This window comes from Anser anser (genome assembly GCF_964211835.1).
Source record: "Anser anser genome assembly, chromosome: 2".
NCBI classification, from domain to species: domain Eukaryota; kingdom Metazoa; phylum Chordata; class Aves; order Anseriformes; family Anatidae; genus Anser; species Anser anser.
In genome coordinates, this window is record NC_139721.1 from 13,925,981 (window position 1) to 13,943,554 (window position 17,574).

The 17,574-nt window shown below is 43.0% G+C and overlaps 1 protein-coding gene across 1 annotated transcript in view; it reads left to right on the forward strand.

Moving 5' to 3' along the window:
• The first annotated feature begins 414 nt into the window (after positions 1 to 414).
• Positions 415 to 17,574, forward strand: part of ENPP2 (ectonucleotide pyrophosphatase/phosphodiesterase 2) — a 71,761-nt gene continuing 54,601 nt past the window's right edge. The window contains 5 exon segments of the mRNA XM_083824107.1: positions 415 to 504; positions 506 to 538; positions 540 to 566; positions 568 to 669; positions 14,815 to 14,917. Coding sequence (XP_083680233.1) covers positions 430 to 504; positions 506 to 538; positions 540 to 566; positions 568 to 669; positions 14,815 to 14,917 — 340 coding nt within the window. The 5' untranslated portion in view covers positions 415 to 429.

The following is a 17,574-nucleotide window of genomic DNA, read 5'->3' on the forward strand; positions in this document are numbered from 1 at the left end:
ATATATTAAAATATTCTACAAATCCATTAAAAATCCAAAGGCTCTGTTGTTTGTGTCTGGGTGCGTACATTTAAAACTATATGTGCTCTAGCCAAGCTGGCTGAGCTTGGGAGTGGTTTGTAGGATGGCTCAGGGTTGGAAGTTAGGACTCTTTGGTTTTGTAGCTAAATAGCTAAAAGCAGATAAAAATACTCCAGCTAGCTTTGAAAGTGAAGAAAATAACCCTATCAGTTACTGAACAGCACTACTAAATGATTAGAAAGAGCTCAGCACCACCTTGTTATATGCACATGACCTCTCCTGAGGCATCTGTGGCCAAAAAACAAAAAAAAGGGGGACGGATTAAGTAAGCGCATCAGTCCGCCGCATTTGAAAGCGGATCTTCAGGACAGGGATGCTTTCCATAGAGTCATTTCAGGCAAAGGTCACATGTGTGCATATAAAATCAATCCTGAAAGCAGCGCCTTTGTCCCCAAGCTATCTCCCAATGGAGCCATTGTCCTGCCGGGGCAGCTGGCACCCTGACTTCAGCTCCCAAGCCCAAGGCGGCCGGGCAGCCTCCTGCCAGCCGGACCAGGGCCAGGGCAGCCACTGCAGGGGCCAGGGCAAAGCGGAGTTTCCACGTCAAACCTCAGCCATGGAGAGAAAAGACACGCTGGTACTGGTACGGTAGGCGCATCTTCCCTCCTTTCCCGCCCCCCCGTGTTTTTCTGGCTTGTTGAAGTAGTCTGAAGTAAATATAATTACAAGCAAAGGCAGGCTATGAAGTAGTGTGAGTGTATTTTTGCCAAGTGTAGCTTGGATTGGGATTTGGCAAGTTGAGCGTCGGTTCAATGTACGTTTAGGGATGATGTTGGAAGTGCTCTGATTCATAATTAAAATAGAAAGCATTGTTTAATGCACAGAGAAGTAAGTCTATTTGAAAAATCATAGTAGACCTCTTAGAGCTTGTTTTACCTTATGAAGATAGCCTTCTCTCTTCATCTTTTAAATATAAACTGCCATTGGTATCTTATTACCTTATAGCAATGTTAAAATTGGCATCCAGTACATACACAAGCAAAGCAACTTGTTTTGTTTGTATTTACCTCCTGCAATATTAATATTATGCAAACAACTACTTATGAGTTTAGCTCCCGCACCACCTGGCTTTTGATTTACATTAAAATCTTCACTGTCTGGAGCTTCACTAGTGAAATGTTGGGCTTAAAGGCAATCTGTCTCAATAGGGTTCCCATTACAGGCACCTCTGCCTAAGCCTTTTTTTTTTTTTTTTTTCTGAACAAAATGTATGCATTTCTTTAATCCAGGCAATAACAACTCCAAGATCTGCATTTTTTTTCCCTAACTCCCTATGCTACAGGTGTAAAGTGCTGATTAGAGGCACAAGTTAATAAGGAGTAAATAAAAGAGTGCATGCCTTGCAGTTCTTTGTATGGTTGGAATTGTGATGTTTTTGATTAGTCTGATTCTGAAGTAATAATCATTGGGTCCCTCTTTTGAGTCTCTTTTGCTTCTAATTTGCTTAGATTTTAATTGTAATTGTTCTAATTACTACTGATCTCTGCATCTTCCTTTCAGCACCCATCAGTACAGAATGTGCTGGGTAGGGAGAGGTTAGTGGGGGGCAGCTGGAGCTTTGTGTACCTAAAAGAAAATAAAAGAAAGAGGCTGACTCTGCCCCTTACAGGGGCTGCCCACAATTGACCTGCTGAACTGTTTAGAGATGAGTATGGGCATTTTTAGATTAAGAAAGAGCTTCTCTTGAAGTCCAAGGCTGTAGAAATGTTTTCTCTTAACAAGCTGGCCTGTATAGGATGTTAAGAAAACAAAACAATACTCTATTTTGTATTTTACAAAACCTTGCCTCGCTTCAGAGGATGTAATATGATTGAACCATGAGTTTAAAGTCATTGAGCAGACAGGTTCCCAATTATTTACAAAGGATGCTAGCTACGTTTGAATACCAGGTAGCTAAATATATGTTAGCATCATTCTTGAAAGCTGTAGCTGTTCCTAACAGTGTTCTCACATAGCAGGCTTTACCCGGGGATGCCAAATGTGATCCTTTTGACATCAGTTGAACTAGAAGCGGAGGTATCAACTAGTTCTGGGAGATCACTGAAAGGTGGTGGCATGAGACTGCTCCTGGCAGTCCTGAGGCCAGCACCAACTTGTCTGAATTTCCGTATGTGGTATTTTAAGTGTTTTTTGTCTGAATTTCCGCATATGGTATTTTAAGCGTTTATTCATGGTGCTTCACCAAATCAACAGGTTACTTATGGAAAAGGAGCCACACCTGTTATTGCTGGTACACCAGTAACACAAACTATTTTTCTTGTGCTTGTGAAGCTGGAGGCATCCTCGACCTCTTCTGCACCTCACTGAATGGGGGCGTTCGAAGCTCCCAGCGCAGACCCAGCTTGGGCTCATCACCTGGTGAAAAGGCGACCAAGGTTTGCAGGGTGTCAGACCAAACGACCTCACAGGCTTTCGTTGTCTCAAAACCCATGAAACGGTGTGTGTAAATGAGTGTGCTCCACTCATTTAGACTAATGGAGAACAGGGTAACTGTCAAAGAAATGTAAATAGATAGATAAACACATAAAGGCCCTACTGGCATTGGAGAAATAGTTTGCTGTTGTGTACTGTTTAAATTCCATGAGAAAGATCCATGGTAAATGATCTCCTGTCCTAGCAGCCTTCATACGTTAGACTATTCATTTTGCCTCCAGAAATTAAGAAATGCTTAAAAGTTACAGTTGTTGGTGCTATACATGAATAATTGGAAGAAAAGCGATTAAAACTATATAATACTAGCAGGTATGCTCAGCTCCAGTGTTGTAGTCCCATTTGAGCCAAATAGCATAGGATGGATTTTCCTTACTTGTGTGACTAGCAGAGAAATTGTCTCCAGATGCTTCCACTTCTAAATACAATTCCTGCCCAGCCACCCTCCACTTCTGTAGGAAACTTTATGCCTTCCTTCCACACTTTCTATTATGAAGTACCTCAAAAGTTTCATCTTCACACCTTCTCCTTTGTTTATCTGATTTCGTACCATCAGGTGGAAAAGCTCGTGGGCTGAGGTAAGGACAGGGAGGCTATAAACCTGTTCCTGTGTGGTTTATTCCATGGTCTGCAAGGGATCAGCCTGTGCCACCATGGTCCTCTCCACGGGCTGCAGGGGAATTTCTGCACCTCCACTCATTCTTTCCTGCACTGAACAACAGGGCAGTTTCTCTCACATTTTTCTCTATTCTTACTGCCTGTGCAGTGTTTTTTTGCCCTTTCTGAAATCAGTTTTCACCGAAGCACCACCAGCTTGGCTGCTGGGCTCAGCCGTGGCCTGAGGTGTCTGCTGGAGCCAGCCAGAACCAGCTGTGTCCGGCATGGGGCCGGCCTCCCCTCATGGAGGCCCCTCCAGGCCCCGCTGCCAAAACCCCAACACAGACACCCAATACAGAAGCCTAAAATCTTGACTTTGTATCATTATGCATGCATAATGCACAGTTTTACATGTTTCTGGCCTTTTACCACCTGATCTTCGGTTTCCATGTATATTTTTGTCTATTTAAAGATTTTAACTTGGAAGTTTTCTGGTGTTGGAAGCCATCTTTGGCTTTGCTGTCCAACTCTTCTTTGGCTTTTTTTTTTTTTTTTGTATGTGAGAGAGTGTTCTTGGAAGCTCATCTTTGAATACAACCTTATTTTGTTTTCCCATGTCATCTGGTGTAGCAATCTGCACATTATTTGCAGAACATGGCCAGAGCTATTCCTGCCATTTTTCTGCTGAAACCCTCTCCCCCACAGCAGCTACGTGCCATCCCCATTACTACAATTTCCTTTTTTATTCTTTATTTCTTGCTGTTCGCTGTTAAACAGTACCTTCAGCTGAGGTCCTTCCTCTCATCTCTGTACCACTCAAAGAACTTGGTTTATATTAACCATATTGGATAAAAACATTTTGTTCACGCAGGCTTTTTTACCTAATGCCAAATTTCAAGCTTCTGGCTTTGTATTGGCACCCGTCAAAACACAAACAGATATAGGGACAAGGCCAGGGCATGCTTCCTACACCGCTGGGCCACGCTCCTTGCACTTGGCCAGGGCCAGCCCACAGGGAGGTGTTCCAGGACAGGTCCATGTGCTTCTGTTTATTCACAACCTAACCACCAGGTCACTTTTTATTATTATTATTTATTTTTTCAAGGGAAAACACACGTACTGCTGAGTGCACAGGCAGGACATCTCCAAAGGCTCTTCCTAGGGAATCGCTCCATGTTTTCCAGAGAGCCTGGTGCAAACCTGGTACAGGACTTGAACACTTCCCTCTGCACTTTGCAAGCAGCATAACAAAGTGAAGGGGAGGAATACAGCCTACAGATACCCCATCCCACCCCTGCGTATTCATTGACTTGACTCGAACAGCTCAGTTTTGCAGGATTGCTCTAAACTGCCTTATTTAAGTGAGAGTCCTTGAGGCAGGACAAGATTTTGGTGAAGTAGGACGAGATTTTGGTGCCGCAGCAAACACCAACACTACTGACAACTAGCAGTAAAAAGGGCAAAGAGAATAAATTGAAATTTAAGGGAGAAATTACTATCTATAGAATATTTACCCCCTTATTGCTGTGTATTTCTCCTTGGAGAAGAACATTTTCAGTTGTATTGACTGTGTGTGCCTGGTAGCACTGATGAATGTGACAGTTTGAAAATATTTTCTGGGGTATGGAGAAAGTGCCCTGATGAAAGTACAATTTATTAATAATTAAGCTTGCATCATCTGTAGGTTTTTGCTTTCCCTTCTTTCTGTACTGCAGCCAACACAGATGAAGTGGCAGTGAAGAGGACAGGCAAACAAGAGACAAAGTTGTGCCTGGGGTGGGACAGAGGGAAGGGATCACTGCCATGAGGTCAGCTGAAATTCCCTTGGAGCTGATGGCCCCTTCATTCAGCATAAATGTAAGAAGCCCTTAAGTGCCTTTTGGATATCCAGAACAATAGGATTCCTTTCTGTGCTCAGGGAAACAGCATTTTTTGTACATTCTTTGTAAACGACATGATTGTACCAAAGAATTGCTTGATGCCACAATCTAAGTCCCCTCTTAAAGGAAACAACTTAAAGGGTCCAAATCTCATCTGGCTGCCAAGCCCAAAAGGATTTATTACTCAGGTCATTTGTGCTTGACCACATAAATTCAATGCACCTAAATAGGCTTCAATTTTTTAATGTCCCTTCACTTATATTGGACTTGTGCACTAGTGCACAACTGAAAGGGAGCAATACAATAGAGATCAGGCATGGTTTTCTCCCCTCTGGCCCCCCAGAAGATAAAACAAGAATGAGATATTCCCTCTTTTGGAGCTCCTAAAATATTGTCTCTTCTTTCACCCCCAAATCCAAAATGACTTTTCCTGCTTTTCCATTGCTCTGCCCAGCCAGCCCACCTTTTCCCTGTGGACTTCAGGATATAGCTCTGATTGTAATGGGACATTGGGTGCCTGGCAGTTGTTGCTGGTGGTGTCAAGCCTGGTTCATTTGCTGAAACTTCTGCCTCCAAAAGCTTCCTATGCCTCTGCCCTGCGCCCTCTGTCCCAGCTCCTTAACACAGTCCTGGTTGCACTTCCACCTGGCCTTATAGAATGGGGCATTGAGGTTAGTTTATTTATTCATAATGCATCAGAGTAACAAGCAATGAAAGCAGAAGCTTTCCTAATTTCATTTTTTAGTCTGATACCTTCCCAAAACATGCTGAATTATCAACAGAATGAAGCAGATGTTTTAGCAGGCTCAGGTTACTTACAAGCAGGGGTATGAACATGAGGTTTTGGTCTGATACTCATTTGCCAAACAGCTGTTGTAGCTTAAGCTACTATAGGGGAACCATGTACGTGCTCCTGCTCTTGTCTCAGTGCAAAGTGAACCTGGTTTGCGTGAGGGATAGGGATGCTCCTCTTCTGACTTCAGCTGTGCCGCCTGAAGATATTGCTGCTCCCTGCCTGCTTCAACTGCCCATCCCCTATCCCTTCTCCTTTACCCAAGGTCTGTTTTTTCCCTTTTTTTTTTAAAAAAAAGAAGTGATTTAATCATAGTATTCTGGAGCACCAAGTAGATCAGCTGAGCAGTGAAGCTCCTGCAGTTGGTGCTGTGTGGTGCAGAGGAGATGGAGAGAGGCAGCTGCGGTGGGCAACTTCTCACCCAAATGGATGATTGAATTTGTAGACTTGAGTGAGGACAGCAGGCAGAGGGAGGAGACCTCCCCATGAGCTGGTAAAGCTGAAAAAAGAAAGCTGGAAAAGGACGTGTCTCCAGTCTCTTCCCCAGATCTGTATTTTACTCGTGTCCATTTTACATTGCATTTGAATGGACAGTGCTCTCAAAGGTGTTTGGCTGCAGCATCTTAGAGAAGGGGCAGCAACAGACAGTGAAAGGACACTAAATTAAATAGCCCCAGCTGTTTTGCAGGCTCTCTGTGAGTGCCCAGGAACATCTGTCTCTGCTTTGAAAAGCTTCAACAAATATAATTTCAAGCTGACTTCAGTGTTGTCTGTTATGGAAAAGGGATTTACTGGGGTGGGGAGGAGAAATATATGTTTTCTGTGAAGGCTGAGTGAAGCAGAGCTGCTTTTATTATACAGTAGTCAGCAATCATTAAACTGAGGAACAGATTATTTCTGAAAATCATGTATAGTTAGATGAAAAAATGAATTAGAGAAACAAAACTTAGTAAGATTATCTGCCTTAAAATACTGAAGAAATCTATTCATATTTAAGTGGCTGGTTTTGCTGTAGTCAACTTGTTTAATCCATAAAAAATGACTCTATTCTTTTCCAAAGTTTTATGCTAAATAGATGAAAAAAGAATTCACAATAACAACCAAAAAAACACTGGTAATCCTTATGCAAACCCATGCTAGAAAATTTTTGCTTTCTAGCACTTTCCTTCATGTTTTTTTCTTTTTCATATTGCACTCCTGCAGAGCTTGAAATGTATTCGGTTCCACATTATGATATGGGTTTAAAAAAAAAAATCTAGCAATGGATCTCATTGTTTTGTTGTTGAAATGTTGCTTATACTTTTCTCACCCTGAGAAAACAGGGAGTACTGTTCCAACAGGATGTTTTCCCCTTTGTGCTTACATTTGTCATCTTTGCACTCGGCCGTAATCAGGAAAAAAAGCTGGCGTGCAACTGAAGCGGTGCTGACACAGTTGAACTTCGGAAAATTTGTGATGCTTGGAAAATGGCCCATCTGTCCGAAATGACCTAAAAAGTAATATGCAATTGTTTAAAGCTTTTGTGCTTTGCCATTAAAACAGGCAGCGGCAGATGCCCGGTCAGAAAGGCAGAGAGCTGAGCGTGTGCAGCGGTAATGCTGCTGCTCCCTGGCAGCACGTGGGAGGGAAGAGAAGCGCTGCTCCGTGCTGTCCCCCGGCCAAGTGATGCTGCTCGCTGACATTACCCAGGTTGGGATTCAGAAGCAGTAGCAGCTTACAGCTCCGTGTATCTCACAGACACGCTGCTTCCAGGGCTGAGGATCGGAGCACTGAACTCATCCAACTGCAAAAACCTGTGAACGGGAGTTTCTTTTAACTTTTTTTTTTTTTTTAAACTCATCGTGTGTTCCTAGGAGTGGTTTTTTGGAGTTAGAGGGATGGGAGTGATGGCAAGGACCAGCCAGTCTGCTAGGACTGCTGGTAGATGCTTTTATCTGGACTATACCTGCTGGTTTCATTTCTTTTCTAAAGGAGAAGAGCAGAAAATCCAGTTATTTCCAAGTTATTCAAACACCTCACTTCTTCCAGTGGCTGGGGATAGCTTAAGCTTGTGGTATAAAGGTGTGTATTTCAACAGTTTTATCTCAAACAGTCCCCCCAGAATGAGCTTGCAGAAGGATCTAAGTCTGTGACAGTGTTAGCTGTGTCCTCATTTTATACGTTTTTCTTTAAGCAGAACCTTGTTCAGCTGCTATTGTATCCTCCTGCATGAATGTTCGTGAGGCCATGCAGTGAATCAGATCAGGGTGTTTGGCCAACTTTTAATAATTATTTTTTCTTTCCTTCTCTTTTTCTTTTTTTATTTCTAACACCCCCCTGCCAGCAGCCGTCTCTTCTTCAGGCTGTCCTGATTTCTTCAGGATTTGTTTTTAGCAGAGTTCCTGCTCTTTATAAAGGTCCTATGGCTCTTAGCAAATGAACTAGCTCTGAGCTTGAATAAGTCTTGGGTTTGTCTGAAGCAGGTTCAAACCTCAGATGGCCCGTAGCCTTTTTTGTTTTACAGCAACACTGTCACAGCCTGTCACTGGCCTGCAGCGTTGCAGTCGTGTTCACGCATCCCTTCACCATGCCAAAAAAGCTTTCATAGGTACAGACACTTACAGGTCACCGTAAGAGCAGCCAGTTCTTCAGTCTTGAAATGCCTCCTTGTGCAACTATAGAAACGAAAGAAAAATATGTCCAAATGCCCAAGCAGGGCATGTCCCTGTTTGCTGTGGAGGGATCCTGTTTCCAGCCTGATCTCACTTTGCTTCTTCCCCAGAACAAGTATTGATGCTGGAGAGCATGGATGTCCAAAGCTCCAACTACAGGGCAAGTTGAGAAAGTTATTCATAGTGACATATCTCTTTAAACTGAAATCAAATAAGATTTTGCCATTTAGAAAATACCAGTGGTTTTTTAGATTAACGAGAAGAAAAATATCAATTAAAATACTTCTTTCTTGATCCAAGTGCCAAAAACATTTAAAAAAAAAAGAGATTTAAAACAAACCAATAGAAACTCTTGTTTGGCAAAGAAAACAACTGAAAGTAAACAGAGCAGTATTAATTATATCCACATTTTACTTGTAGGGAAGAGATTAGCACTTGGAAATTTTTTAATCATAACCAAGCCTTGAGCTTGAAAAGTGTGCCAAAATGGAGTTTGGGCTGAGGATAAATATGATTAAGTAGGAGAGAGATGTTACAGGATTATCGTAGAAGTCCTCACAAGAAGTTTTATATACCCAGGAAGTTCAAAGCTTATATTCCACTGAAAAAAGTTCAAACATGGTAAAGGATGTTCATACAAGTTACGTAAAGAAAGTAGGAACATGATTTGAAGTCTAGAAAACCTGCTTGCTTGCGTCTTTAAAAAACTACCAGCTTTGCTCTTTTTTTGTTTCTTTTTTCCTTTTTAGCTTTAAGTCGTTGTTTCTAAAGGCCTATGGTTGTCATAGAATGGAATAATTTGTATCACTTGAAAAGCTCAAATAAGTGAATAGTGATTGTGTGGCACATGTATGGTACCCAGTAAGGCCTTCAAGACATCCAGGATATTGGCTGTGATGGTGGGTGATTTTTACACCATCCAAGCCTACAGCTCTTTTCAAAAGACAGATGTGAAGCTGTTGGTGGACACCTGTGATACCAGGCCACCATCTCAAACAGCAAAAAGCAGGGATGAAAACCTGGAGATATACTTTGCCTTGCACAGGCTGCATTGAAAACACATGTGGGCTCTTCGGCTGCCTGTTTCACTCACTCTTACCCTCCATAAAGAAGCAATTTTTCATCGCAGAACAGTTTTCATTCTGCTGCATGCTAGAATTTTTATATCTGATTATCTTAAGAAATGTAGTTACGAACTCCCAGTGCATTTTAGTAGAGTACTTGTGCTGCTTCGTAATAATCATTTTGTCCAGAAATTGAATTCAGAAAATGTTAGCTTCTTCGAAGATGATGAAAGTATGCGTGTTGGGGTAGTGTTAATGCTATTGCAGTTGTACGTGTGGTTCTCAGGGCGAGGTGTAACGCCCTGTGGTGGACCAGGCGGTCTGTTAGCTGCGGTACTGCTGGAAGGAGAGCCAGGCTCTCAGCACACACAGCTTTCTACAGGTCATTGAAAACTTGTCTGGTTTTCATCTAATCTAGCTGCTACAATAGAAGATGTGGTTCTGATATAAACCTTGCTTTGCACGTGTGTAACACTTGAGGTAAATCCCTTCATGGGCATCCCGGGCAGCTTGAGGAGCTGCAGTGCTCTCACCAGGCCCACAGCCGCTGAAGCTGTCACGGAGGATGTGAGGTGTGGGAGAATTTATTCCTGTATGGCATTATGCCCTCCCTCTTTCACCAGGCCACCACTGGTGTTTCAGTCCTCATCCCAGTGAGCATGTGAGAGTTTTACACGAGTAAAGCAGAGCTGGGATGAGGATCCCCCCTTTGGCCAGTGATTCTTCTTCAGTCTCAGGGTAGGCAGCATGTGTAGGCTCAGTTTGGGACAGGCACCCAACCCAACACACCTATGGTTGACGTTTGGTGGCTATCCCAGCAGGGCAACGTGAGGAGGACACGATGTGCTCTGCTGGTTGTTCTCAGTGAGGTTCTGTACGGGTTCAGGCCCTCAGCTCCCAGCCCCGTGATCCCTGCAGGGGTGCTCAGAAATGTTGATGGGCCTGTAGGTGCCTAAGGCACCTTGGGCCTCAGGGGCTGGGCTGCAGCAAGCTGCAGTTCTGAAGACTTTAATTTGTCCGTGATCCTCCCTGAGGGTCTGGCACCCCTTTATGGATCTTTCTGGCCTAGAAAGTTTTTCTCAGCCCACTCCTTGGGTGCACTTGAGAATAAGGTTTGCATACCTTTCTCCTCAGGCGGTGACGAGCAGACAGATAATCAGACAGATAATTGCAGAGGTATTCGTTAAGCTGTCAGGCACTGGCGGGTGGTGTTCTGAGGCACTTCATAAACAGGTACTTTCATGAGCACAGCCTGGGCTGCGGGTCTTCCCGGTCTTATGGGGTAGCAGCAGACTGGTGTGGCCCCTTACCCGTTGATCCTGTGCCCTCCACCACAGAGGTCACCACCTTGGCAAAATGCAGCTTTTCTGTGTGTATAAGAAAAAAAGATCCTTGCAGAAGCTTCTGTAACCCTCACATGTCAACAGCCCAAGCAAGGGACAGTCTGACCCTTGTGTCTGCTAATATTTTATTTTCCTCTATACCCTGCTTCCCCCTTTACATATCCATACAAACATCTGTGTCCTCACCTACTCTTTATGATCACATTCTATGTTTTTGTTTTCCAAGCCAACTTGCCAGACATTTGAAATCTATCACCTGTGGGAGTGTGCAGTCAAGTTTCGGGCTCCTGCATCCCGGGCCGGTCTCTGCTGAGGGGCTGCTCATCACAGGCCATCACCCTCCCTCCCAAAAGTCTTGGGGTGCTTTCAGTGAGTGCCCACATCTTCCCAGGGTTGCTTCAGCAAATAAGCCTAGGGAGGCTTATTTGCTTTCACAGTACTTGTGTCTGAGGGCACTCAGCATGGATACTGCTTGAGTTTTGCAACTGAATTCCTAGTTCATCAAAAGGTTTTGTTCTGTGAAGTTGGCATTTCATCTACCTGACAAGCCTTTTTTTCTTGGCCACAACTATATGTGGAAGGTGTGTACATGGGGAGAGAGCTTTGAGACATTTTGGCAAAGTCCTTCACCTTCCTGCAGTTTATGTTGCTATCAAGGATACTGGAAACTTTCACCCTGGTCACCTTATGTGGCTGATGTGCTGCACCCAGCAATGCAATGTGGAGATAAGGAGCTAGAAAGGCTCATTTCGCTAGAGCCTACTCCATCCCCAGCCTGTGACTCAGCCAATATACTTGATTTCTCTGCATTCTCATTTCCCATTAAAAAAAAAAAATAAGAAAAATTGATTTTATACAAGACTGCAAATATTGCCCTTCTTTTATTAACTCTGGAAAAGTAGAACAGGAATTCTTGTAACTCTGTAAATGTCACAGCATGAACTTCTCATTTAAAGTGTCACCTAGTGGCTGGATGGAAGTTTTGCATTCTAAGTTAAATAATAATCGCTACCATCATACATATTTAACAGCCATAAAGGCCAATCCTTATGCACAATAATTGAGAAAGATGCATTTCATCTTCTGTTGATCTCGTTAAAATTCCTTTTTAAAGTGTTTAATTCAAGCCCTAAAACTTGTACTGAACCACTGCATGACCAAAGGGTCAGGAACACATTATTTCTACTTTATTCTTTCTTCTTCTGATGAGTAAAATGGCAATTAATTGCTAAAAAGTTAATTGCCAGTGATCCCAGCAGTGAAATTTTCCCTGAACAAAATCATTAAACCTTGTTTATGCTAATAAGTTCCTTGTGCATCTGTGGGGTGGCTTCGGGCAGAATCCTTGTTACAAAAAGATGATTGTGCATCTGAGTATGTGGTCAGTTCAGAGCTACTGGAAATTGTGTCTTACATAACACATAAGAAAAATATTAGCAGTTTCAGAGTCATTGTCGTCTATAGTTCGCAAAGGATGTTATGGAGGAGGTTAAATAATATAAGATACTTGTAGTGTAGACCAGAACACTTAAAATGAGCTCTGTTAACATGAGATCGTGCAGTTTACAAGCTCCAGAGATGTTATATGAATGAAAAAGAATGAAATGTGTATTTTAAATTCAGTAGAAGTCTATGTTGCTGTATGTTTTGGTTTTGTTTCTTGCTTCATTTTTCTGGGTGGTCATTTTAAACTTCTGTAGGAACTTTCTTTTGAAAGAACCGAGAACCTGCATGATAGGAAGATATGCAGGAGCTGTAAGGGCTCAGCATCTCTGAAATTGAGGTCGGATATATTGGCTTGGTCACTCAATATTGGTAACTAGATTTGAAAACTCAGTTGTGTTTTGCCTGGATCACTTGGTGACCTGAGGGTCCCAGGCTGGAGGAGAGCTCAGTCTGCTGATTCTCATGCTTTGCCTGTCAAACTGTGAACTTCATCAGCTGAGATATGTAACACCATTGTGTAATTTTGTGTGTGACACCTTTGGTTTCCCTTCTGCTGCTGTCATGCACTTACCTAGTGTACTTATCTAGTGCTTGTGGGTGAAGGTGTTTAATCACAGGATATACCAGATGCTAAGAGTGAATAATGTTATAGGAACATCTCGTAAAAATTGTGGTCATTACTTTTCTCTAGACCTCTGTGCACAGTGTGCAGTTTTGTGGGTTTTTTTTTTTTTCCTAGAAAAAACTGCCTTCAGCACACAATGCAACCTATACTTCAGCTGCTTATTTCATTTTCCACTGAGCTAGTGATGAAGTGAACATCAGAAGATGGGTCTTGACTTCACACCCCTGCTCTGTGCAAGGAGAGGAATACACTGTCCTGGTATAGCTAAGACTGAGGTCTTCCCAGACTAATTGCATTTCCCTGAGGCTTGCAGTGCAAAGATGCAGCTCCACAATGGAGCCACTTTGGTTAAGAAATTGCATAAAAAAGGATCAGCTCCTAGCCAAGGGTGGCAGGCAGATGAGATGTGGGTAGAAAGAGGAGCCTCTGCCCTGCAAAGCTACTTAGTAGGGAGGGACAGATATTGCAGCAGGTAAAAGGTACTTCTCAACAAAGCTCCGAATTGTATGTGCTTGATATTGCACGATGGTTTAAAGAAAATTATAACATGTTCCTTCATGCCAGTATCAACATGACAAAGCCCCAGGGGAAGCGAAAAGCCCATCCATAGGCTTACCAACCCTGACTCTGTCCCTTTAAATGTCATTGTTAGTAAATACTTTGATGAAAGGAGCTTTCATCAGACAAAAAAGCGGCGAACTACACTGGTAAATAATTTGCCTTGGCAAACAATATTTAAGCCGCCGATTTCAACCATAATTGTGTTCAGCATTATCATCTGCTTTGTAAATAGAAGTACTTATCCGAACAGCTGAGCTTTCTGCTGTCGTTGATGAAAATGGGAAAATGTGGGACAGAGGGAACGTGCCGCTTCCTTTCCTTTCTGCAAAGCTGCGGTTTGCAGCTCTTCCGATAAAACCGTGCGTTTCCATCGCTCTGTGCCTTGCAGGAGGCTAGAGCTGTAAAAATACCCCCGTGCTCCCAGCACGTCCCCAGCTTGGGGCACTCGGCTCCGCAACCCAGCCAGGAACTTGAGCAGCGACCGTGCAGCATGAGAACAGTGCCCAGGTTGCTGCCCTGTGCTCGTCCCACCGCACAGAAATGCCTGCGACGTTTTGTGCCACTCGAGGATGGCGTTGGGGCTATTTTCGTTTCACAGCCTGGGCGAGCTTTCCCCCCTCCCCTTCTTCTTCTCTGAGCCAGATGGAGACACATTTGGTTTCTCTTTTACCCATGTTACTTCTGCGAGAAGAATAAAATGAGCAGGAACAGCTATTGGCCGCAGCAACAGAAGAAAGCCCTGCTTTGCCAGAGGAAACCACATAAAAGCGTGCGTGTGTGTGTTTGGGGGGAGGGCGCAGCGAGGGATGATGCCTGGAGCTTCTTGCACTCGGAGCTGCGATTTGTGAGTGAAACATGATGAAATCACCCCCTGGACAAATCACACGAGCCTGTCAACCTCACCAGGTGGGATTACTTGTAGCTAATAGCCCAAACTCCCAGAGCAAACAGAGCTCTGTGCTCACTATAAAGCAAAAGGGACGGTACTGCACGGGCTTTTCAAGAATCCTCTAGTATGGCTAAGAAGGGCTGCTTCCACTTACACCAGGTAGGGGAGGAAAGGAGCGTGTTTGCTTTTAGAGGAGGAGTAGCCCGTCTCTCCTGAATAAGGTCCTACAAAAAGGAGCGTTTCAGCTTCAGAAAGAGATGTTTTATTCATAACCCCCTTCTGGTTTGTGCTCCTCTGAAACGGTGACTGTCAGCTGCTGCTCCAGTGATGGGAACTGCAGTGCTGGGGAGCTCGAATGTACAGGGACCGTCTCTGCCCTTTTAATCATAACGCTCGTAGCTTGGAAGTCCTGGCTTTTGCACAGTTTGATCACTCTGCTGTTTTGCTTTTGCAGGTTATATCTTTATTTGCTTTTGCCTTTGGAGTAAATGTCTGCATGGGATTTACAACAAATCGCTTTAGGAGATCTGAAGAATGGGATGAGGGCCCAGTCTCAGGTACAGTAACGGACATAAATTGTACATCGCAATACCCTTATGTTATATACGGCGGTTAGAAACCACTCCTACGCCGAAACAGTAGTTTGCTTGTTCCTTTTACCTCTAGGATATAGAGAAGAAATAACTCACTGAGCCTGAGTCAGTTGACCTTTGGGACTCACCTATAGGTCTCCTATTTACTTAAACTTTTGCTCCGTGTGCATGTGACTATGGAAAATCTAGCTTATTTTCGGATTGAGCGCCGCCAGTATCGCAGAGATCGGTCTCCATAGCTGCTTCATTGTGCTTGCGAAGTTTTGTGCTGCGTGCGGTTTCCCTCTAGAACTAACAGAAACATCCCGATTGCTTTAAGGGTGCCGGTTGCATTTTGGTAGCTATTGAAGCGGTTTCTCTAATCTTGAGCAATGCTTTCAAGAACGCGCTGGTGAGAAAAGCTTTTGGCATTTCTGCGTCTCCTGAGGTCATGCTGGTTTGTGAACAGTAGACGGCAGACATCTGACGGCGGCGAGGGCCGAGCAGGTGTTCGCGTCCCTCGCCAGCAGATGTGCTGTCAGGGGTCGGCTGTTTGCCTTTGGAGGAAAGCAAGAACATGCCACAGAAGGGACTGTTGTTCGTGTTCTGGGGCAGTGTAGGGTTTTGTAAGCTCAGGCATAGTCCGAGTGGAAAAATATATAAAATGGAATACTAGTCTTTTTTCTTAAAAAATAAAATGAATGTAGGCTTGACTTGTGTCTCTATTCCTTCCCTTGGCAGGAGAAAGGGAACCTGTGGTCATTGACTTAGAGCTGGTTAATTTAACCGAAGTGAAAAGGATGCAATACCCATCTGTAATGATAGCCTGTGAATTTTCATTGTGAACTTTTTTATGGTGTCCTGAGGTTGTTGTGTGCCTGGTAACAAATGTGTGTCCTCCCCTTCCTTGTCTTTCATGAGAATTAGTGTCTAGTCACAGCCACAGTTGGGGTTGCTGATCGATGAGCAGAGGCATTTTAGGTAACTGAAGAGATAGTGGTGGTTGCTTTTGGTATTTATACAATAGCAAAACAAATTTGCTCGTAAATCAAATGTATTACTAATTTTATCTTCTAGTACGTAAACTCTAGAGCGGTTGGGTAATGTGTGTAGTAGTGACATGAAGGATTTGCATTTCATGTCTTCAACACCTGGCTGTCGATTGCTTTGCTTTTGATGGTGACTGTGCAGGCTTTAGGGCAGGGCTGCTTTGTACCAAAGTCCCAAAGGTCTGATACTTGGGACCCACTGCAGCTCGACATTGCCAACTCTGCTGAGCCCACCAGCACCGTTCAGTGCCACCAGGGCTGGGAACAGTAGCTGTGTGCTGTTTCCAGTAGATCACCATCCCAGGAGAATAGTAAGAAATACAGGATATCTCCCCAAAAGGCAGGAGATGTGGGTTATTTTGGGGCAGTCTATTGAAAAGGTGCATATGGCTGAGATTGAACCAGAACCTGGCATTGATGTAGTCCACTCTAAGGGGCAACAATGAGGACAAAACCCTCTGTTACTCTTTGTTTCCTTGTGCATTTGGGAAGCCTGGTTACTTTTATTGCAGTAAAAAAAAAATTGGATGTGAAAGCAAAAAATAAATTATTATTGCTACATCTGTCTGAAGAAGAAAGTAAACTGTTAGGCTAGAAAGGTGTCTTTTTAAATAAAATTAAAGCACTGTGATCAAAGAATTTTTTTAGGCATTAGGTTCGTGTAGTTGCATGACTTTCAGTTGTACTTCATCAGAAGCCTAGTGCTGTGAACTATCCAGAATGAAAGATTGCTGTATGTTCTTTTTCAACTTCACTCTGCCTTGGCTTATTTCCAAGTTTCTTAGTGTCTAGAACTAATTATTTTGTGCTGGCAAAACTCTGTCTCTTTACTAACCATTGCTGTATATTTCCAGTTTGTTACTTTTACAGGGGTATGCCATGATTGTAGGCAAACTTCAGTTTTTATCTAGTATAGAACTCCTCTACGAGTCAAACCAGTGTTTTATTTTGTTTTGTTTTCCATAGTTCATTATACATGCATGTCAAAGAAGTACCATCATGCCTAAAAAGTTCTCTTGATCTCTTTTGATAGCGTATAGATGTTTGATATTTGTATCCAACAAACAATTTTTTGACTTCAAGTCTTTAAAAAAAAGAAATTAAGAGTACCAAGGCTGCTGTTCTTCATAACTTTGCTTTTGTAAGTTACTTACTGTATGAACCTTCCAGACTTCTTGGTAAGTACTTCCAAGGAAAATGACTTTAGCGGTCTCTTGAAGCATATTCCTTAGTCATGGTAGGATGATAGCTTCAATCTTGGAAGGAGAAGCTTTGATGTTTTTCTGTTCCTTCTCACTGCATTTTTAAGCATGGCACTAAACCCAGAATTTATTGTCTTGGAACAGCTAGAATTGTTTTGTTTTCCTTAAGTGACTTTTCATTGAAATTTTATTAACTGCAATGACATAATGGAAAAGTGAAATGCAAATTCATAATTTGAATATTACATAGCAAAACTGGTGCTTTAGATGTTTTATGCAGGTATTTAGGTGATCCACACAGGTTCCATATAGGATCCCAAATGGCATACTCTTACCAGGTAGCCTCCTTACTATAATGGCTGTGTAAACAGGTCTGTATTTTGTAGCTCTA